Genomic DNA, 22,545 nt, shown 5'->3' with positions numbered 1-22,545 from the left:
ATTGGATCACTGTGTTCTTTTTATAATATAGACATTAAAAGAGCCACCTCTCTGGAGAAACTAAAATTAAAATTCTGGCTAAGGTGCACAGCTGCTTTGCCCTTACCTCACACCCCTGCTGGGTCCAAATGATTAGGTACTAGGGCAAGCCTCAAGTGAAGCCTTGTCTATTTGATAAGTGATTTACCTAAGAAGAGCAATAACCCCTGCATGAACCGGTGCTGTGCAGACCCAAGGCTATGACTTCCAAAGTAACCTCATTCTGTGCTGTTCATTGACTTTACTGCACAGTGGAGATTTCAGGGGTTGATATATTCTATATATGTTACTGTGATTATGTGGTGAGCTTTTATGCTGTATATTCATATTTGTTTTTGAATAAATGATCAAACCAATGTGCCAAAACAGCAACAATCTCCCTCCTTGTCCTTTGTTCTCCCTTCCCCTGTTTCTGCCCCTTTCATTCCCTGCAGCGCCTTCATCCACGAGGCCAGCGACCCATCCCAGCAGGTGCCACTGGTGGATTCATCTCTTCAGGCTCCTGTGGGCCTGGCTCTGGACTGGCTCCAGCACAACCTGTACTGGACCGACTCAGGAGACAAATCTATCTCTGTGTCCTCGGTGGACGGCACCAAGAGGCGTGTCCTCATCAGCTCTGACCTGAGCGAGCCCCGGGCCATAGCTCTGGATCCCCACCGTGGGTAATTATACTGACGGGGCCCCCAGCACCATTTACAGTGCAGTTTTCATGCTCTCATCTTGGACATGAATGTCATATTAATTTTGGACTTTTACTGATATATTTGAATTTTTCTCTTTCCAGGGTGAAATGATTCTAAAATGTATCAACTTCAACAAATTTCACAGATAGGTATTAGGTGAACAAGTTTAAAAACAAAGCAGGATTTATTTTATACACGGTCAAAACTATCCATACAGGCTCAAATATGTACATACAACCCCACCCACTTTTGGTTAAATGCCTTTTGGTGTGTTTTAGAGAGAATACACACATTTTGTACTCAAGCTTTTGGCCTAAACATGGCAGGGTGTTTGCCCTCTACTTTTTGTGAGAAAGAGCACAGTTTAAGTAATTTGGTCGGTTTTCTGGAATGGAATCATCTTTTAACCATAACTATCAGATATTTTTTATAGGGTTGAAATGGAGACCATTTCAAAAGCTTATGATTAGCCTATTTTATCCATTCCAAAATTGGTTTTAATGTGTTTTGGGGATTTTGTGCTGTGGAAATATCCAAGTATGTCTAAGGTTTAGCCACGAAGTCGAAGTTGTGTTAGCAAGCTGAAGAATTTTGAAATACTACTCTATTTTTATTATTCTACCCACTTAGCTCAATGCTCCAGTACCACTGTCATTGAAACAGACTTGCAGCATAATGCTACCACCGTAATGCATGACAGGTAGGACATTGTTCTCAGGTATAAAAGCTTCACTGTGATTCTTTCAATCTCGCCTCCTTTCATTTATACACTTATAGAAGTCATTTGGCTTGTCCATAGGGGTAGATTAAAACTTTCTGTTAGTTTTGCTGCAAGGGGTTCTGTCTTGGTTGTCACCCACAGATGCATAACAAAAACATCCAAGTTCCATGTAGAAAGATACCTGGGTGAGATATAAACCCATGACATTGCTGCAAGGCAACAGTGCTACTAACTGATCCACCATGTAGCCCTTCTGGGTTTACTGCCTGAAAACGGCTAATTAAATTTTTAATTAGCCTTTTTTATAATATACAGTGGTCAAACATCCAGGAAGAATTGTTTCAGAAGCTTGTAGCTGGCTACAAGAAGCATGTAGTTACTCTGCAACGCTCTAAATGACTTTAGACTGAATAATAGATTTGAGCCTGCATAAATAATTTTGACCCTGTGTGAGTTAAACAAAATCTGCAATAAATATAAACCTGTTCAACCAGCTGCTGTTTCTGAATGTCATTGAAGTTGTTGTTTTTTGGCCAAGCAGTCAACAATCAAAAAGAACAGTTCAAATTATTTATGCTCTTGATGAGTGGATGGAAGCTTTTCCCTGGCACTGTACTTTTACCCAACCAGGCGGTAAATCATTACTGAAGCTGATTAGAGATAAAAAAAAAAATAGAAATAATTTTAATTATCATTAATCATCTTTGGTAAAAACTATTGTGATAATTTCTTCAGCACAACCTTTGTTTGACCTTCTCATTTTAAAAGCTATGCTAATTACTGTGAATTTACATAACAATTTACCATTCATCAGCATAATATGGTGTCACACTGAGTTTATAGGGACAAGACTACAATTATGCTGTACTTTATTCATCACTCTAAATTATTAAAGATGATCGTGATTGTGAACTCAGATTTGGATTTTAGTTGAGCGCCCTGACGTAAACAAACTAAATGTGTTTCCACCAACCTCTCTCCCAGAGTTAAAGATGTGTTACGTAACCTGAGTCATTTTTTTTACTGTTGACATTATTTCACTTGTCTGAGAAGCTGTCTGAAAAGTTATATGCTGAAGCACTTTCACACAGCCTCACGGATCAGGCTGTATGCTTGGTGAAAAAAAAGAAAGAAAAACTGATGGAACAACAGAAAGGCTTTCATGAGGAAGGTGCACAGAAATTCAGGAAAGGACATATCTAGAATTAATTGTTTGATTTTATTAATCACCTAAGAATAATTTTCAACAATTGGACATGTTATTGCTTCTCTAGCATAATACAAACTATGCTGAGATTCTAAAACTAATCATGTTTCGGTTGTATGAAAAAACAGGGCAGGGATTTGTTTTTTTAATTCTTCCAGTTTTTAAAGCAACACCTTGGAAGTTTTGACCTTAATATTAGCTTAATTTAGATGTATTGAATTATTTTTCGGGTCAATATACAGCAAAAAAAGAAAGAGCGACACAGGGATCGCTCCAGAGAATAAACAAGATTGGATCTTGCAAAATAAATTGCTTGTTAGTGTTTGATGAAAGAGGAACCAGGGTGCAAGACCCATTCTCTTTTTTGCATCGTTATTATTAGACTGGAATATGTGTATTTTGCAGTTTTGTAGGAGCCAAATACAAATCTACCAGACTACACAACATAGTAAAGTGATAAAATCTATATGACACTAACCGGATCAGACATATTTTGTTTCTTTGATGTAGTATTTAATCTAGAGAGGTGAATGTGGCCTTGCCTTTACATGCAACTCCGTGACTTCTCAATCTGCTGGTCCAAAGTGGTCTGCTATCAGATTCCAAAACATGGAGGAAAACTGTTTTATTTTAAGACCAGAGGCCTTCAGGGGCACTAAACCTTAGTGGCTTTTAGCATGTTCTTTTTAGCCCCTAGTGGCTAAATGTTACATGGACCCTGTTGTATCATTTAAATCTGTTTTTCTTTGCAAGCGCCATCCAGCGGTTTTGCGCCGGCAGACGTGGGTTACTGGCCTGATAGCTGTGCTGCTCTTGTGTGGGTCTGGGGTGGGTTCTGGGTTCCTCGGGTGTGTCGTCCTTGGGCGGGTGTCCTGGTGGGGGCCTCAGGGGGCTTGGGTTCTGTGGAATATGTTGCTGGGGGCTTGGGCCGGTATATTCCCGGGTTTCTGCCCAGGGCCTCAGTTACGCTGGCAGGCCTTGTGAGGGTGGTGGTATCGACATTAACATCTCATGGTAGATGCTCTCCCCTTCAGGGGGTGCATTATGCTAGTGGGGGGGATGGGAAGGGAGGGTGGGTGGCATGAACCCTGCCTGGGTGTCTATCGTCGTATGTGGTGTGAGATTTGTTTACGAGATTGACTTGGGGTCTTTTTCACACCCCTGTTCTCTGATTGCCATGCAGAGTCTGGGGCCTAGAAGGGGAGTGGACCACCTGGTTGGAGTCTTAGCTGGGGGTGGGCGTTGGGTCCCGGGAGTCAACTGGGGCTGGCACTTTTGCTCTCCGCTGGAACATGGTGGTGGTGGTGGGGGGCTTAGGTATGGACGGCAGGATGTGGGAGAAGTAGAACCTCAGGGTTTGTGGTTGGGCTCTGGTTGGTTGGCCCGTTCGGTTCATTCTGGCCCCATCTCTGGGTGGCCCGTGGGTTGTCTGGGCTGGGATTAGGGTGGGGGGTTAGGACCGGAGTTTGGACCAGGTAGGTCAGGTTGTGGCGCCCCTCGCAGTTCCCAAGGGGATTTGGCATTATGGCTATTGGAGGGTTTCATCTCTGCTCTTCCCTCGGTGTGCAGCTTTCCCTGTGTTGGCCCCTCTTGGGCACCTTTGCTCTGGGTGCCCCTTCGGGCATTTGGAGTTCTGGTTCCCCTGGTGTCTGCGTCAAAGCTCTGGGGGGGTGGTCTTTGGCTCCTCACATCCACTACTGAGCATTTTTCTTATGGAAAATCCCTACATACACAAGCGCACTCTCAATAACACCTACAGCTGCTTGGATTCAGGTGCTTACAGATTCATTTCTATACAGAAAATCCTGATTATTTGCTTTAGCTTTCACTTTATACATTCCGTATTGAAGAATACTGTATATTCTTGAGTAATGGTATCAAGGTGTTAGTTGTTTGTACCTCTCTCTTTTTCAGGTGTAGAAGCAGACTCAGAGGATGTTATATTGCTCTCTCACTTTTCTCTCCTTTCTTTTTCTCCTTTTCTCCATTTTAGCATTTTGTTTAATCTGTTTCTCCTCTTTTTTTCCTCTTCTGCCTTCCCGTTTCAGTGTCTATTGAACATGAAATATTCCCAGCATAAAATCTAATAAAGCTTCTTGCATATATAAATCAAGCTGAGCACTATGGCGAACGCAGTAAGGTTCCACTGTTGGGCTCTCTTTGGCATTAAGACAACAATTCTTATTGGCACATTGCCAGACAGGACACATGCACACAAAAATCTTGTTGTTTTTAAAAATGCAGGATTATCCATTAAATGTTGTGTTCTGGAAATAGATGTCCTGTTTCTAAACCAACAGATATATATCCATTTGTCAATTTAAAGCAAATAGTTCACAACCATTGCGAAAGCAGAGCCCGGGGACTCGGGGTCGCGTTCTTCCATCTCTGGTGCTGAGGTCGCCGAGGTTGTTAAAAAGCTCCTCGGTGGCAAGGCCCCGGGGGTGGATGAGATTCGCCCTGAATACCTTAAAGGTATACTATGCAACCGGGGTTGATTTTCCAGGGAGGCTCCCCCCAGAGGGCGAAAGTAAAAGTGCACTGTCATAAAGATGCTCAGCTGTTCTGGTTTCTCCGTCAAGCCAGGCGCGGTTGTTTTGAGCTTAGCAGACAGGCGAACGCAACGAAAAGTCGAAAAAACGGCAGTACAAGCAATGACTAACACAGTGAAAGTATGAACATCGGGGTTTCCCGCAGCGCTATCTTGGTGAGGCGGCCGCCGCATCTCGCCAACATTCAAAAAATAAATAAATAAATAAATAAAAATAAAATAAATAATAATAATAATAAAACTTGATATGCTTGCACGTTTATTTGACATTAACACACGGTTCTTTGTTGTTGCTTCCGCGCGTGCATATAGTGAATGGCAGGGAAAAAACACATGGAGTTCTCGCCGTAAAGCAAGACCGACTCTCGGGTGCGGGCCGAGGGCTCTTGCAATTGCAAGTGCGGTATTTCCCCCACAGACCACCAGGGCGGCCGAGAAAACCTTTGTTCGACCTGAAATGACTCATTTATTTCATCTAAAACGGTATGGAACACATTAATTAACTGAAAAATGTTGCAGAGTATGCCTTTAAGGCTCTGGATGTTGTGGGGCTGTGTTGGTTAACGCGGCTCTGCAGCATCGCGTGGACTTCGGGGGCAGTTCCCCTGGATTGGCAGACTGGGGTGGTGCCCCCCCCCCCCCCCCATTCAAAAAGGGGGACCGGATGGTATGTTCCAACTACAGAGGAATCACACTCTTAAGCCTCCCTGGTAAGGTCTATTCATGGGTTCTGGAAAGCAGGGTCCGTCGGATAGTCGAGTCTCGGATTCAGGAAGAGCAGTGTGTTTTTGTCCTGGTTGTGGAACACTGGACCAGCTCTACACCCTCAGCAGGATCCTGGAGGGGGCATGGGAGTTTGCCCAACCAGTCTACATGTGCTTTGTGGATCTGGAGAAGGCATTTGACCGTGTCCCTTGAGGGATACTGTGGGGGGTACTCTGGGAGTATGGAGTACCGGGCCCTTTAATAAGGGCTGTCAGTCTCTGTATGACCGGTGTCAGAGTCTGGTCCGCATTGCCGGCAGTAAGTCGGACTCGTTTCCGGTGAGAGTTGGATTCCGCCAAGGTTGCCCTTTGTCACCGATTTTGTTCATAACTTTTATGGACAGAATTTCTAGGCGCAGCCAAGGTGTTGAGGGGATCCGTTTTGGTGGCCTTAGGATTGCATCTCTGCTATTCGCGGATGACGTGGTCCTATTGGCTTCATCAGGGCGTGATCTACAGCTCTCACTGGAGCGGTTCGCAGCCGAGTGTGAAGCGGCCGGGATAAAAAATCAGTGCCTCCAAATCCGAGACCATGGTCTTCAACCGGAAAAGGGTAGAGTGCCTCCTCCGGGTTGGGGAGAATGTGCTGCCCCTAGTGGAGGAGTTCAAGTATCTTGGGGTCTTGTTCACAAATGAGGGGAAGATAGAGCAGAAGATCGACAGGCGGATTGGTGCGGCGTCTGCTGTGAAGCGGGTGCTGTACCGATCCATTGTGGTGAAGAGGGAGCTGAGCCAAAAGGCGCAGCTCTCGATTTACCGGTCGATCTACGTACCTACCCTCATCTATGGTCACGAGCTTTGGGTCGTGACCGAAAGAACGAGATCCCGGATACAAGCGGCCAAAATGAGTTTTCTCTGTAGTGTGTCTGGGCTCTCCCTTAGAGATAGGGTGAGGAGCTCAGTCATCCGGGGAGGACTCAGAGTAGAGCCGCTGCTCTTCCACGTCAAGAGGAGTCAGTTGAGGTGGCTCGGGCATCTGGTTAGGATGCCTCCTGGACGCCTCCCTGGTGAGGTGTTCCAGGCACGTCCCACCGGGAGGAGGCCCAGGGGAAGACCCAGGACACGCTGGAGGGACTATGTCTCTCGGCTAGCCTGGGAACGCCTTGGGATTCCTCCGGAGGAGCTGGCCCAAGTGGCTGGGGAGAGGGACGTCTGGGCCTCCCTACTGAAGCTGCTACCCCCGCGACCCGACCTCGGATAAGCGGAAGAAGATGGATGGATGGATGTAGTTCACAACCAAGATAAATTAGCAGCTGGCACATTAATCTTAAGAGCAGCTTAGCCTTTTAAAGACAGAGCCTGGAAGCTGTGTAGGAGCCTGCTGGTTATGTGGTACCATTCGGCTGATTTGGTTAAAAAAGTTCATAGAGCTGGTGTGAAGAACCTGTGACAATGTCCAGAGTCCTTCCCCTGCAGCGTCTCAGAGACAGATCGTGGGCAGAGAACAGGAGTACTCTGACCTTCTCAGCTCCCCCCTCTGTCCTCAACCAGGCCATCATCAACCATTTTGAAAGTGGAGCACCACACTGAGAAACAGTGCATCAACACATTCTTAACCATTACTCTTCTGAATGTTGTTAGGATGCTGGGAGACTGTGAAGCTTGTTCCTCAGAAAATGCAGTTTCTTCTGGAACCGTTTTCAGATGCGATTGGTGTTCTTCTAGTTGTTGAAGTCATCAGAGATCTGTACTCTGAACAATTTAATGCTCTCCCCTCTCTGTTTTTCTTATGTGCATCATATTTCACTCTTCATATACAGCTTCTTTCTCTTCAATCACACACCGAGGAGGACAGTGATATCACCAGGCAGTTACAGTCTAGTGTTCAGTTCTTGCAGAGCTCAATGCAACATGTGATGAACCACTAATCATCAAGTAGAGGACGACCAGTCTTCCCTCTGAGCCTTGACCATTAACTTTTGAACAAATTCTAACTGGTTTGGAGGGTTCTTGATCATGCAAAGAGACTTGTATGAAGAAAATACCTTTGGAACCATACCATTACTGGGGTCTTCTGAAACATTTACATGCTTCTATGCTAATCAAAAACAGCAGCAACATCCTGCAAATCAAATGCTTTGATTAAAAAAAAAGATGTGTTCCTGACTAGTCATGATGTTCTATAATGGGTTCTATATTGCAATTTTAGCATTAGGAATTTCAATGATTATCAAAATATAAAAAATAAAATAATCAATTTATTGTCTTTCTTGCAGCTTCATGTACTGGTCAGACTGGGGCACACGAGCCAAGATAGAGAAGGCTGGGATGAATGGAGTGGATCGACAGGTTCTGGTGTCGGAAAATATTGAATGGCCCAATGGCATTACTCTGGGTAAGAGGAAGACCAATCGTGCAAAAGCTAGATTAAGGGGAAAAAAGGCTTTGCTTTGAAATGATATTTGAAGTGTTTGGGATCCTCACAGTAAATCTCTGTGTGTTTTGTAACACTGAGAATCTGACATTTTAAAAAGTAATCAATTCTAACCAGAGGGATTTGTTGGTCAGAGTGCATGAAGGCTTACCACAAAGACGATCAATTTCTATTCAGCCTGGGAAAGCCCTCCCTCCCATTGTGTGTCTGTGTGTGCTTCTCAGATGTAGCCAACAGGCGCCTCTACTGGGTGGACTCTAAACTGCATCTCATAGCCAGCGTGGACCTGAACGGAGCTCACCGCAGAACACACATGTCCTCTGCAGAGAGCCTGGGACACCCCTATGCTCTGGCTGTATTTGAGGTTTGTGTGTTGCTTCACCAATTAATCTCAGTCCTTCATGCAGTAACCATTTGCAATGGATTTTAAAGATTGATTTAAAGAAAGCCGCAACCTCCCCACATTTGATCAGGTCTGCATATATGCCAAGAAACTCATAGAAGCCTCAGGAATGGGAAATTGGAGTCTGAATCAAATCATTTAATTCAGTTTATTTCATGCTCAGTTGGTGGGTGTCCTTATTTTTAGCTCTTTGTCTTATTTCCTTGTCGCTTTCACTGGGTTTGCATACCAAATAAGCTGTAGGAAGTAGAGAGGATTCTAAAGCAGCATACACAGTTCTGTTTTTGGTCACCAGCCAAATTTGGTGTGTGCGTATGTGCGTTTGTGTGTGTGATGAATCAGGGCATTCAAAGAAAATAAATCCAATGAAGAATATCTATGTCTTGGTGTAAGCCCACTGTAGTTTTCAGAAGCAGCAATGTCCCAACAGGTGCCTGCAGCATCATCCCAGCAGGTCTAGCAACAGCTAGGAGACCTATCCCTCTGAGCGGTTCCTCTCATGGAGGTAGTCTCAGTGTGACTACAGGTAGAAACTGATTCAGCAGTCCACTGAGACTTTACCATTAACTGTTTCTTCTAGGGGGGAGTCCTGCAGTGCTACCAACATGTGTTGTTACCACTGATACAGATCTATGCAAATCATTAAAATGAACTCATCTATTATTGCACTAGCATAATCATATAGAAAAAACACCTTTAGAAAAATGCAAACTTTAAGGTTAATATATATTTTTCAGTGGGGAAAAAATAGCTCTTAAGACAAATGAGTGTCACCAGTGAGCTAGTTCAGGCAGTCGACCTGTGCTGCTGCTTTACTTGTGATCTTTCACACGTTCTGTGGACCCTTCCCGTTTGGGCCAGTTATTCAAGCTGCAACACATATTATGTCCAGATTTGGCTTGGCTCTCTTCAGCCTCTAAACACACCCACCCCTCAGTCCCCAGGCTTCAGGGTTAGAGAGCCTTTCTTCACTTCCTTAAATGTGAAATTATTAAATTAAATTCAATTTTATTTATATAGCGCCAATTAATGAAACGTGTCATCTCAAGGCACTTTCCAAAATCAAATTTAATCAGATTATACAGATTGGTCAAAACATTTCCTATATAAGGGAACCCAGTTGATTGCATCAAAGTCTTGACAAGCAGCATTCACTCCTCCTGAAGAAGCGTAGAGCCACAGGGAGAGTCGTCTGCATTGTCCATGGCTTTGCAGCAATCCCTCATACCAATATGCCCAGGAGGGTAGTGATGTGCTAATAACCTCATTACATGAACAGCTTGACCATCTCGTCTGGATGTTCAACTTCAACTTATAACATGTTCGCTTATATGGATTGAATTAAACATTTACATGTAAGTTGTCTGACTGAATACTTTTTGACAAAATCACCAGCAATAGTTAGTAGTTTTCCTAACAAGCATTTAAAGTTGATATTGCTTGAGCATTTTTTTCTTATTGAAGTTAATTGGTTAAGTTGTTGTTTTTTTGGTAGTCCATAACTTCCCGTTTCCCTGGGGTATAAATATGACGTGACACAAAGGCCCAATTCTTATAGCCACTTGCCCAAAATCTGGATGAGGACTATTTATCTCACTACTACCATCAGCAGGGTGGGGGGTGGAGGTGCCGGTGAGGGGAGAGAGATAAAGCAAAATCTTGAAAAGGAAAAAATCTTCAGGATCTCTTCTGGGACTTAAACTGTAACCGTCCACTTTAGTCAAGTAAGACTAAGATTAAGCTTTTCAGCAAAAACAATCCCGGTATATCTAGAGTGAAACAACGGATGAGTGTGTGGAAGAGCACCTCATGACTACTGATATAGTAGGTCAGACAACGGCAGTAATGTGATGCATGCGACAAGCCCCGCTCGATATCGTCGGGCTGGGGTGTTTCCAGCATGCTGAACAAGAGAGTCACCTTGTAGTCGCAACAGGGCAGAGTGAAGCCAGGGATCGATTATATGTTCTACTACAGGGAATTTATCATAATTTTACTTAGTACCAGCATAGTCCTGGCTCAGCCAGGACAATAGAAAATTGGCTTTTTCTTCTTTTTTTCTTTCTTTTTTTGCTTAAAGCAGCCAAAACAATATAGAAAGGATCAGGTAATCTCATTCTGCAATTTTAATAATCTGTTTATTAAAGAAATTAAACTATCAGTATATAGCAAATTGAACATGTCCCATAATTTTAAAACATATAGTACGTTCCTCTGATTTCAGAGTTTGATGATGTCAGGCTTCACAATGTATATCTTGGTACACTTTGCAAACAATCTCTTTTCTTCAGCCCCTTACCTTCAGAGTGTGCTGGTAAGTGGGCTAAATGTGAGGGAAGGGACGCAGCCGTGGAAGAGCAGTAAGACACTTTAGTTAGAAACTCTAAAGCAGCAACCATTATTATAATTTCTATTTCTGACTCTGAATCTTTCACTCAGTGTAACGGTCAATGTCTTCTGTCAGAACTGCTTCATTTGAATTAGGGAACATCCCTACTTGGTTTATCTCATCAAAGCATCTTTGAGAATATTAGGGATCCTCATTACTTATCTTTATCTAGCATTTTGATTTAAGAAGACAAGAATTCTAAGTTATTAATCTTCTGATTTCTTTTTTTCCTTTCTTCTCTGTCAGAGGTCAGTGGTCTGATCCAGTGTTGGATTAGTTATTTCATTGTTGTTTCTCTCAATTTTTAACAATGAAATCACTTGCTTTGTTTTTCAAGCACAGGTAAAGATCTTTTTAAAATAACCATGTAGCAGCACATTTAAACAATTTGACATAAAATAGTCCCAAAAAAGTAGCATCCTATGTTCTCTCTACAGAACAAACTTTAATATAATGCACTTTACCTAAATGACACATTTAAGCCACAACATTAAACATTTAGGTATAGGTCTTGAGTTTTGGACCCCTCTGATTATGGAGTACTAGTTGTTGAGATTGAAACCAACCATAACCAAACTAAGCTGGGGACCATAAATGTCCCTGTCGGAAAGATTTAGTCCTCTGAATGTCGAACTGTCATAACAGCTAAAAGAGAACTTCCTTAAAAGAGAAATGAAAGTGGTAAAATCCCTGTGATCTATGTAGGGGCTCTTTCTTGGAATACACTTTCTGTATAACTCTTGTGAAGCTATCTGAACCTTAGGCGTTACAGTGTTTAAAGCCTCACCAGCTCTGAAATGAGTTCAGTCATCTGTTACAACTTTGGGCTGTTGTCCTGAAGCCACAGCTACACCAACAGAAATAACTTTTCATTTTTGTCTTCCGTGTTACAGGATCGGATCTACTGGACTGACAGAGACAAGGCAGCAGTTTTTATGGCCAACAGGTTAACTGGCCAGGACGTCCAAGCTCTGGCTGAAAACCTGAATGACCCTCATGACATTGTGGTCTTCCACTACCTCCGACAGCCGCCAGGTGTGTGTTCAGTCTGTTTGAGGCACAAGTGTCTGCAGGAATGGGTCGTCAAATCCATCCCTCCGCTCTCTGTCTGTGTGAGCTGAGGGTCAAAGCTCAGTGCATAAGGTTTTGCTTTGTGATCTGAGCCAATCCACAGCCATAAATAAACCAAATCTAGCTGCCAAACTAGTTTAATCTGATTTGAACCAAAGTGAAGAGACCATTTACTCATGGTTTTGGTTTCATGTTATTTATTTGTTTATTCAAAGCCTCCCATTTAACATTTGTATGAATGCTTTATTAAATTAAGCACTATATTTCCATTTTAATCTAAAGGATTTTGTTTTGGCCATTTTTTAAAGTGTACTTGGTGTCTCATAAGTGCTGACTACTTCTGATCAGGGCCCTGTGGGTTGCATAGTCATACCAGGCTTGATGAGTATCTGGTATATTGAAATGAAGGAATTAAAAATATTATACCCACCATAATTGTACAGATATTAGGATTTTCTCACGTTTCCTGTTTTTTTATTTTCTTTGGAGTGATAAACCTAGTCTGAAGCCTGTTTGTCAGCGCTGATCATGAGGAGCAAGAAGATATTTGAACTCTTGGATCCATGCTGTCTCCCTTCTCATGTTAACTATATCTGTGTGCATCTGTTTGTCTCTCACTTATTTCTCTTTCCAGGACCTGACAGCTGTAATCTGGGAAGTGTAGCCAATGGGGGTTGCGAGTATTTATGTCTTAAAGCACCGCAGATCACAGAACACTCCCCCAAATACACCTGTGCCTGCCCGGACGGACAGGACCTGGGGCCTGACATGAGGGGCTGTGTACCAGGTGAGGGTCTGAGGGACTGCAAGCATTTGTTAGTGACCCAAAAGGTCCTGCTTTAAAGGTGCATTGCGCAAGTTCCAGGATTTCTGCTGACGCCTTCCCCCCTCTGGCGACAAGTTGTAATAATACTAGTGTAGTGTACACGCACATGGGAGAAGAGAGGAAAAAAACTAACCGTTATGACTTCACTGTTTATTTTTAATTTTTTTAGAGGCGTGATATTTCCTGAGGCAAGCTACCCTTTTTGTCGGTCAATAACAGAAGTGGCGTACTGGCCACCTTCGAGAACACCTATCTATTTATTTTCAAAAAAGCAACTTCTCGTCTTTTCTTCAGTTTTACTGACGACTTCACCGTGAAAGCACCATTTGTTCTCCATTTACATGAGGGAGCCGTGATTGGCTTTCCACTTCTGCCGTCAGACTCACGCAGCTGTCTGTGAGACCGCTGTCTGGCAGCCACCCTCGTCCTGGCTGCAAAGCCCGCTATGACTGCAGGCAGGAATAAGCTTCATAGCGGGGTTTGCAGCCAGAATGAGGCAGTAGCAGCTGTCTGAAGTGGAAAGGGAATGACGGCTCCCCCAAGTCGCCAATAACACAGAAAAAGACGGTAGCGAAGCAGCGGATGAATGCCATGGATTGTTATCAAGAGTTATCTAGTAGTTGATTGGCAATGAGGCGGAGTTTACTGGATTCACTATTTCTGCTGAATACGCGCTCCCGAGTCCGACACAGCAGATACAAATTATGTCAGAGGTAAAAGATCTCTATCACAGCATCTTACCTTTTTAGCAAAAAGAGGGCCAACTGCTGGTCCATTTTTTTTCCAGGGTAGATCGGAGCTCCCTCCATTGCCTGACAGCTGCCCCGATATTTACTCTGGTTTGGTTCCTTCGCCGATCTGAGTCCAATTTTGCCCTTTTTGTCACACTAGAGATTTGTTTTGAAACTCTTGTTTGGAGTCTGTGATTGGGTCTGAGAAGAGCTTGTTGCTGGTCTTTCGTGGTCCATCTCTAAAACAGTGGGTGTTCTCTAATGCCTCAGTGGCAGCGGAGAATCTCAACAAATTAGCAGTTGAACAACAGTTCAAAACCATTTGAATGAGAGCCTCTGTCAGCACTTCAAAACCTACTTTTTCTATTTTCAAAATAAAAGTCTCCAGCAGAGAAGCAACAGGGTGTCAAGTTTAACCCTCCTACCTTCATGATGACAACATCTGGATTGTGTTTGGCAAGACAGGCTTTCCTTTGATGAGCAATATTGTTCCATAGTCACCCATACACTGAAACTGTTGTTCTTGGCTTTTTCTCTGGTAGATCCAACTCAAAAACAGTTGACTCTTTACACTACAGCAGGCCACTAATATGGAGTATTGTGATTCAGTTTATAATGTATTCTTGCCAAATTTAATGGTGAGTTATGTGACTAGAAAAATGAAGCACGTTTTTCTAAAGAGGATTGGAATTAGAAAGAGCAGCTCAAGACTTGACAATGTTTTCTTTTCAGATAACATTTTAAATAGTTTTGCTAATTTCAATATGGTACACATGTTTTAATAGCAATAGTTGTCCATCTCTTGGTGATATGTTCTGTTTTGCTTTAACTCTCTTCTCAGCAGCCCCAAGAGATGACATGACGGTGATATCGCCGCCTCCCTCTGGGTTTACACCAAACACCAGAGCGACTGCTGCTGAGGGTGTCGCTCCGTTCTCAAAGGGAGTCTCGCAGGCAGATGATGTCCCCTATTTGACCACCGCGCCGTCTGCTTCTCCAGAGTTTCTCACCTCCCTCAGTACCCTGCACCCTCTGTCGTCACAGGAGTCAGAATCACTGGGCTCCCACTCCACGGCCTCAGCTATGGTCATCTCAACCACATCTGCAGGGGACAGCAGTGTCTCCCAACACTGTAAGTTGGCTGAAAAACTAGTTTAGTGTTACCTCCAAACTTCAACATGACTAGAAATTGGGATAAAAGAAAAGCAACTTTAAACTTGTTCACTTGCATCTGTGGCTCTACTTCCTGTCATAACAGCACTAACAATCCCCTCCTGGCTGTAATGATGTCGTTAAAGTGAGGTTTCTGCAAGCCTCAGCAACCATCGGCAGGAATAATTGTCACCTTGAAAATTATGCTATTCTCCTCATAAAATTGTGCTTTATGTGGGCGGGTGGGGGTTGCATGTCTGGAAGAAAATTTGCGTTGCGGCATGTAAGTGCGTTACTAAGTATGTTGAATGCAAATTTGCTCTAATGCAGTTAAATGGAGCCTGGATATGTGCAGTTCAGAAGGTCAGGGCTATCTCAAAGTCACGCTCTGGCAAATACCTGGAAATACATCTTTTACATTCCCTTCTCTTCCTCCCTCATCTTGGTCCCTGCCTCTCTTTGTAAAACACTCACGGCCATTAAGGCACGGTCACCCGCTTCTCGCCTCCCTGTTTTATCACCTCTCTCTTCCACAGGCTCGCCCTTCCTCGCCGCTTTGCTTATCTCCCACACTCTTCCTCGCATATTTTATATCTTACCTACCTTCTTACTATTTGTTCTTCTCACATTGCTGCCTTTTCATCCCCCCCACTCTTACACCACTTCATTTCTCATTTCTTCTCTCTCCCCAGCTGGTGGTGAGAATTTTGTCCTGGGTGAGAACCTGACAGTGGCTGTTCTCGGAGTGGTCATTCCTATTGGTAAGCTGCATGCAGCCTCTGTTTTCTGTGTTTGTCTGGTCGCAGAGAAGATGCTAGGGCTACATGCACAGTGCCTTGCAAAATGGTTCAAACCTCTTTTCACATTTTTCTCATGTAACATCCTCAAACCTCAGTGCATTCTGTTGGTATTTCATGTGACAAAAAGTAGCACATAACTGGGACATAGAAGGAAAAGGATATGTTGGGTTTAACAATCTGTGCAAACAAAACTCTTAAAGGTGTAGCATTCATTTGTATTTAGTCCCACTTAGCCAATACTTTGGAGAACCATCTTTCTTTGTAATTAAAGTTGCAGGTCTTTTCTTCTTTGCATATTTCATTAACCTCAGTAAGATTGGATGGAGGGTGCCTGAACAACTTTTTTCTCAAAACATTCCCAGATTCTTATTTGGATTTAGGCCTGGACTTTAACTGGACACGTTTAGCACATGAATATGTTTTAATCCTAACTATTATATTTTAGTTCTGGGTGTATTTAGGGTTGTCCTTCTGTAAGGGCTACCTCAGCCCCAGTTTCAAGTCCTTTGTAGCCCCTGCCAGGTATTCATCCTGTATCGCTCTGTATTTCACTCCAACCAGTGTTCCCATCAACTCTACCCCCTTTCTGTTCTCGCAAGAAAAGCACGGCATGATTCTGCCAGCCACCAACATGTTTCACCACAGAGATGGTGTGTTCTGAATGATTTACAGTATTAGCTTTCCCCCACTAATACTATTTTGAATGTAAATCAAAAAATTTTGGTTTTGGTTTTGAGCATAGCAGAGGCTTTGTGCTTCTTTGCGTTGGTCTGTCACATAAATTTCCAATACAATATGTTGAGGTTTGTAATTTAAAAAATGTGGAAGTATTGAGGGATATGAATACCCTTGCAAGGCTCTGCACCCAGTATGTACCCCGTGCCTGCTGTCTAAGGCCCCTGATTGTAGAGCCCAACCCACATCCACAGCCGTGGACTGGAAGAGCCCATCTTCATCCACAGGTCTTCGTCTCTAGCTGTTCATTTTCTGTGTCTCATGTTCTTACCATGTTCACCTTTTATTGTGGTGCTTTGTGGGTAATGTTTTAGTAAGGACTAAACCATCTGATTGTGGTTTTCAAACTTTAATGAGGAGTAAGAATGATTAAAAAAAGAAACCACAGCAAATATCTTTGGAACTATATTTATGATAAACTGAAATCATTTCCTTAGTTTTGGCTTCCTATGTTTCTGGATTGAAGACACATTCATCTGACTTGCTGTAGTTCAACAAAGGTACACCAGAGAAGTGTGGGAGGCAAGAGGTTGGCCAGTGAACTTAGATTTAAAGGAGCTAAGGAATATTACCCCAGACTGAATACTTTGAGCCGCTCCTACAGATCAAAATGGTCATTCAGAAAATACAGTGGATCTCAAAAGCATATACACTCCTGTGCAAATGTTGGGGTTTTGTAATAGAAAAAAAAAATTACCCTCTACAATTGAAGTGAAAAACAAAATACAGTAACTAAATGAAAAAAAAACATGCAATCACTTCTTTGTCAGTTTCAGCTTTCAGTTTTCTCTAGGTTCCCACCTCCCATCAATTATAGGGAATCAACTAATGGTGAACTAGAAATAAAGTTTATCTGTCTTACAGGGAATCTTGAAACAAGTTAACAAATTGCTTCAATTAGTAACAAGTAATTGAATTAAGTTTACGCCACTTACTTTATTTACAATGGTTTAACTTGACAACTTAGAAAATAAATAAAATAAGTTGGCTAGACTTAATTTGATTACTTGTTACCAGTTGAAGCAATTCATTTAAGTTTTTTTTTCTTTTTAGAGTGCACTGTCTGGTAAATGTGGTCACAGAACAGCCATGGACATCTTATTAACATTTCTTTTTCCTTTGGCCTAGAAGAACACATTAAAAATGGGACTTTCTTAAGACCATGTGTTATGACCTAATTAGCCTCAACAAAAAACTGCTTTGCTAACCCATTTAATCAATGTTAACGGCTTTTTTACCACATTTAGATATGAAGACGTTTTGATGAGGATCACATTATGTTTTCTATGTTTCTCTGTTCTGTCTTGTTAATGTAATCTCTCTTGGCGGGGAAGTCTTTTCAATCAGCCATTAAGTGTTCAATCATTGCTCTAAGTCCATCCCATTGTGCCATCAAAAAGAGCAAGATAATAGCCAAAGGATTAACACCAGGTCTGAGTCATGGCAAGGTGGCTATATCTACTCATTATATCTATAGTGTCTGGTAAATAAAGGTGAATGAGGCTTTCTTCATTTTAACCCAGAAAGAAATTATATAACAATGTTGCATCAGGAATCCCAAATACTACTCCAAATATTATCCGTATGTGTTTAAGCAAAGGCACACAGCTCATTTGTTACATTACACTGTGCTGGATGTTTGATTGAATTGTTCCTAAAAAAGGAACAAAGCATTTATTGATGATATATTTTCTTTACAATAAAAGCCCTAATTGAAAGCCACTGGATGCAACGAAAATAAACCTAATTCTCCCACAAATATACCATTTTAGTCCATACAAGCTTTGCAATAAACCCCATTTGTGCATTCAACAAACTGGTACTATCTAGATTAGCCTCCTTTATCAGATGGACTTTTTATCATTTTAAAAGGTATAAAATAAGGTCATCTACAGGTGGAGAACACAAAAGGTTTTGATCAACCATGACAGTGTCAACATCATTTAATTGGTGTAATTTCATGGTGCAGTCTTCTTATTTAAATTTGATGTGACATAGTCTGGTATTTAAAGACTCACGGGATCTTGAAAATCTAGGCCTTAATGACGGTTATTGTGACTGTCTGGAGTCTGTGGGTGGCCGTGTGACTCATCATTAACCCAGGCACCACCCATACCCAGTCACACAGCCTCCATACCGCCCCCTCCTGCCTCTCTGTCCCCTGCATGCCTCTTCTTCTCCTCGCTGTTCCTGTCATTTCACACCATGGACTTGTTATGCCTCGTTAACGCTTCCCCCCCTTCCCATGTCCCTGCTACTGTGTGTTAAATGCATGCAGTTCCTATCGTTGCCACAGTGGTGTTTGGCCTGGTCTGCGCCGGAGTCTACCTGGTGTGGCGGAACTGGCGGCGCAACTCCACCAAGAGCATGAACTTTGACAATCCAGTGTACCGCAAAACCACCGGCGAGGGTGAGGAGGATGAAATCCACATCGGACGGACTGACACCATGGCACACCACGTGCACCACCACCCTTATCCTCCAGGGGTGAGCATGGGTGTTGTCGGAGCAGGGGGTGGTACATGCCCGCAGTTCATCGCCCTGCCTCTAGGGGGCAGCATGCCGGATGCAGGAACTCACTGGTACACGGAGCAGCCCATGCTCTCCACTGCAAAGTGAGGCAAAGTGCTGATGCAGATGGACGCTCAGGCACACGGTGAAGTCAGAATGAACCCGGACTAAGTTTGCTGAAGGGATGAACAACATATCATTGATTCATTCTGCCAAACGCAGCCATACCCTTCATCAAACTTCATTCAAACCCCGACATTTCTTATTAGATCAGCTCATGTTTAAGGAATGGTGTGTTTTTCTTGAGCAAATGCTGGGAATGATTTACGAATATACAGTGTGTGATAATGTGTTCCCGAAGTTCGAAAAATTAAGTTCAACTTCTGTTGAAAACGGAGTGAGATGTGTGTGTCTCAGATTTCACAAGCGGGCTCGGTTGAGCTTCTGTTACGTCCTTGATGTGTTCATTTTGAGTTTATTCCTGGTTGGCAGTGGAGCTCTGGGACAGCTGCTAAAGAAAGAGGAGCTCTTAAACTGGGGCATCTGGTGAGACAATCTGTGCAGATTGGTGTTCCCAATCCCAAATGGTGTTGCTGGAGAAGTCTTGTGTTGTAAACATTTTTGTGGCTAAGTTTTCCTGGTTCAGACCCTTCTGAGGTCATGTTCACAATGTAGTTATACACTGTTGGTTTTACTTATTTATTTTATCTGGTGAAGAGCAATAGATTTGAAGAGCGGAAAGAAAAAACTGAGACATGCCATATTTGGCTAGTCTTGCATGAGAATAAAAGGAGGTGAGGTTAGTGCTTTTTTTCAGTGGCTTGTTCGATGTTAAATGGCCTGAGAAAAGCAATAGGCCACAGATATCAGCCAGCTGAGGTGTTTAGTGGTTGATGAAAGTCACCGAGTGTTAACCATTTCATTTGACGAGACGCTTTTGACTGTGACATATGCACACACGCTCGGATCCACCTGCCATGCAGCGGTATCACATTCCCGCTGTTCTCCTGGGGGGGACGGGGACGAGATGCATTCGCCCGCCGCAAACACAAGCAGCATGCTTAACTGCTCACCAGCTGACAATGCAGCCATTCGCTGCTCCGTGCGAGACACGCTCCCCCACACTCACACGCATACTGCACAGCGGATTCTGTGGCCGGCTGAGACGGCCGCGGTTTGAGCAGACAGTTTGGGACAGCGCTGTGCAGGAGAGCCCAGCTGGTGCCTGCTCTGGGAGAAGGAACGCGTCAGGTGATGTAACCACCAAGAACAAGAACGCAGTGCGGTTGGCATCGACTGATTCTGCAGGTGGACAGGTTTCATGCTGGTTTAGCCTCATCTCCCTAAAATTCCCAGTGTGTGCTCGTTGAAATGCATGTGTGCCAAGTGTTCATCGCACAGCCATATTTGAAACAGTTTTTTGGATGCTATTTGTTGCACAATCCTCTAGAATGCCTTCTGTACTGTGTTTCTCATGGAAGAAGGTGCGTGTGTGTGTGTGTGTGTGTGCGTGTATGTGTGTGTGTGCGTGTATGTGTGTGTGTGTGTGCGTGAAAGCGAGTGTGTGACAGCAGGAAAGCTCTGAGGGTGCTTTTTGATTCATCGGGTTGTAAATATGTTTTCATAACGTTTTTGATAATGTATTGTATAATTCTGTAAAAGAAGAGCTGTATATAAGATTTTAGATAAAAGTGTTGACACCTATATTAATTTATTTGTATGAAGGAAGCACTGTTTTCCCCCCTGGTTGTTTAAAATCAGAGGTATCCACCAAAGTGGTTTGTTTAGTTTGTGTTGTTTCTTGCTGTGCATCGTTTAGCATCATTTTTGTAGGCAAACCTGTTTTTTTTTTTTTTGTTTGTTTTTTTTGGTTATTGTTCACATACGTTTAAGATGCCCCACACCCTCTACCCAAAAAGAAAAAAAAAAATCCTCATTTTAAACCTTAATGTCAGTGAGAAGATTGCTTTGTATTTATTTGTGCCTTTGTTTACACTCTCATATTAATCTTGTTTTTGTTTTTTAATAAAAAAAAAGGATCAGCCAGCTGCTGCACATCTAACAATGAACTGTATTACAAACAAACCGTTTCCATGTTTTAAATTTCCATAATTGATTAGTTTTGAATATCTATTTCTCTTGTCATATAAAATCTGCCAAAAACAAGTCTGCAGTATTTGTTTTTTTTTTTTCTTTTCTCCTATATGTTGTTTGGACCCTAAACTGGAACTCTAAAACTCTTTGTGTTCAAGAATGTAAAAAAAAAAAAAAAAAAGTGAAATTGTGCAGTGGGTTACATAGCAGAAATTACAACATCTACCTGAATATTCTCACAATTTCTATTTTCCATCTACACTAGTGGTCACCAGTGACCAGGATTGTCATAGAGCTCTGGTAAACCCATGGCTGGTGTAGCAATAATACTCTGCTTTAGATGACATTTATTTATTAAAGATTCCCATCTGTTACATTATAAAATATATTCCATTTTTGACAGTGTGAATCAGTCAGTGATCAGTCTGAAAGGATAAATTCACAGGGTTCTGTCAGCTCTGTCCTCTCTCTCTGTCTCTCTCTTACCAGCAGGGATCGCCGGCCGTGTCTTGCTCTTTCTGCTAGGAGCGGTCACTCTGGAAGACTTCTTGGGGTTCCTCTGTCAGAAATTAGGAGCTAAATTATGAACATTAGTAAAAATGTAATCTAGGTGGATACAGTGGCTCTGATTTCTATTGCAGGTGAACGAAGATAAAACAAAAGGCTATTATGCACTGGATTATAACCAAGTGGATCAGGCTTGGTATATCCAGCCAAGCTCTCTTCTTGGTTCTGTTCTGTAATTATTTCAGTCTTCTCCAGCATTGAAAGTTTGAAACTGCTCAGTGGCATCGTCTGACAGTGATTACCAAAACACTTCGTTATACAACCAGGGTCAAAAAGAAATATTTCTGTTTCAGAGATGAAGCCGTTTCAAAGCAACAAGATTTAGCGCTGTCTGGAGCGAGAGTCTACTGCGAAGGTTGAGATGAGAAGAAGGAACAGACCACCAATGTGTCCATTTTGGAGTCTTATAGAGCAAAACCCATCATGAATTCTGGGTCATTTCTAAAGCTTACAGAGTTCCGGACTATCGATCACTTAAAGAAGTACTTTCAAGGCAACCGCAGGTATCTGAAACAACAGCTTCAGAGTGATGAATATCAGAGGTGCCAAAAGTATTCACATCTATTACTAAGCTAGAAGTATATATACTAGGGTTTAGAATACTTCTGTAGAAGTATTAAAGTGAAAGTACCCCCCCCCCCCCCCCCACTATAACTGTAGTATGATGTTAATATTGGAAAGAAATGGAAATGGCTGTTTCACCCATATAAATGTCCATTAAAAACAAACCATATAGTACAATGCAAGTATATTAAAGGTCCATTTAGGTGCTATACTGAGCATCAACATGGGTTTCATAGAGTAGAAAATCTGACGCCTGGTTGTCCATAAGTATTTGTTCAATACTCAAATTTCAGAGACATATTACCAATAACCTTTTACTTGTTATTGTTGGAATGTAAATGAACATCCAAGCGTAGCTGCAGG

General features: G+C 42.6%; 1 protein-coding gene across 3 annotated transcripts in view; it reads left to right on the top strand.

Moving 5' to 3' along the window:
- Nucleotides 1-21,123, top strand: part of LOC105925275 (low-density lipoprotein receptor-related protein 8) — a 122,579-nt gene extending 101,456 nt beyond the window's left edge. Inside the window, exons 11-18 of one of the 3 annotated variants that reach the window (XM_012861035.3) lie at nucleotides 474-701; nucleotides 8,182-8,300; nucleotides 8,564-8,703; nucleotides 12,025-12,166; nucleotides 12,837-12,989; nucleotides 14,604-14,891; nucleotides 15,604-15,672; nucleotides 18,725-21,123. In XM_012861035.3, the coding sequence (XP_012716489.2) occupies nucleotides 474-701; nucleotides 8,182-8,300; nucleotides 8,564-8,703; nucleotides 12,025-12,166; nucleotides 12,837-12,989; nucleotides 14,604-14,891; nucleotides 15,604-15,672; nucleotides 18,725-19,065 (1,480 nt within the window). In that variant the 3' untranslated portion in view covers nucleotides 19,066-21,123. Of the gene's footprint in view, nucleotides 1-473; nucleotides 702-8,181; nucleotides 8,301-8,563; nucleotides 8,704-12,024; nucleotides 12,167-12,836; nucleotides 12,990-14,600; nucleotides 14,892-15,603; nucleotides 15,673-18,724 lie in introns of all 3 variants that reach the window. The other 2 variants (XM_012861036.3, XM_012861034.3) reach the window with 2 other exon arrangements.
- Nucleotides 21,124-22,545: the final 1,422 nt, after the last annotated feature.

This window comes from Fundulus heteroclitus, chromosome 6, assembly GCF_011125445.2.
Source record: "Fundulus heteroclitus isolate FHET01 chromosome 6, MU-UCD_Fhet_4.1, whole genome shotgun sequence".
Lineage (NCBI taxonomy): Eukaryota > Metazoa > Chordata > Actinopteri > Cyprinodontiformes > Fundulidae > Fundulus > Fundulus heteroclitus.
Note: the sequence above shows the minus strand (reverse complement) of the source record. Positions and strands in the feature narration are given on the sequence as shown.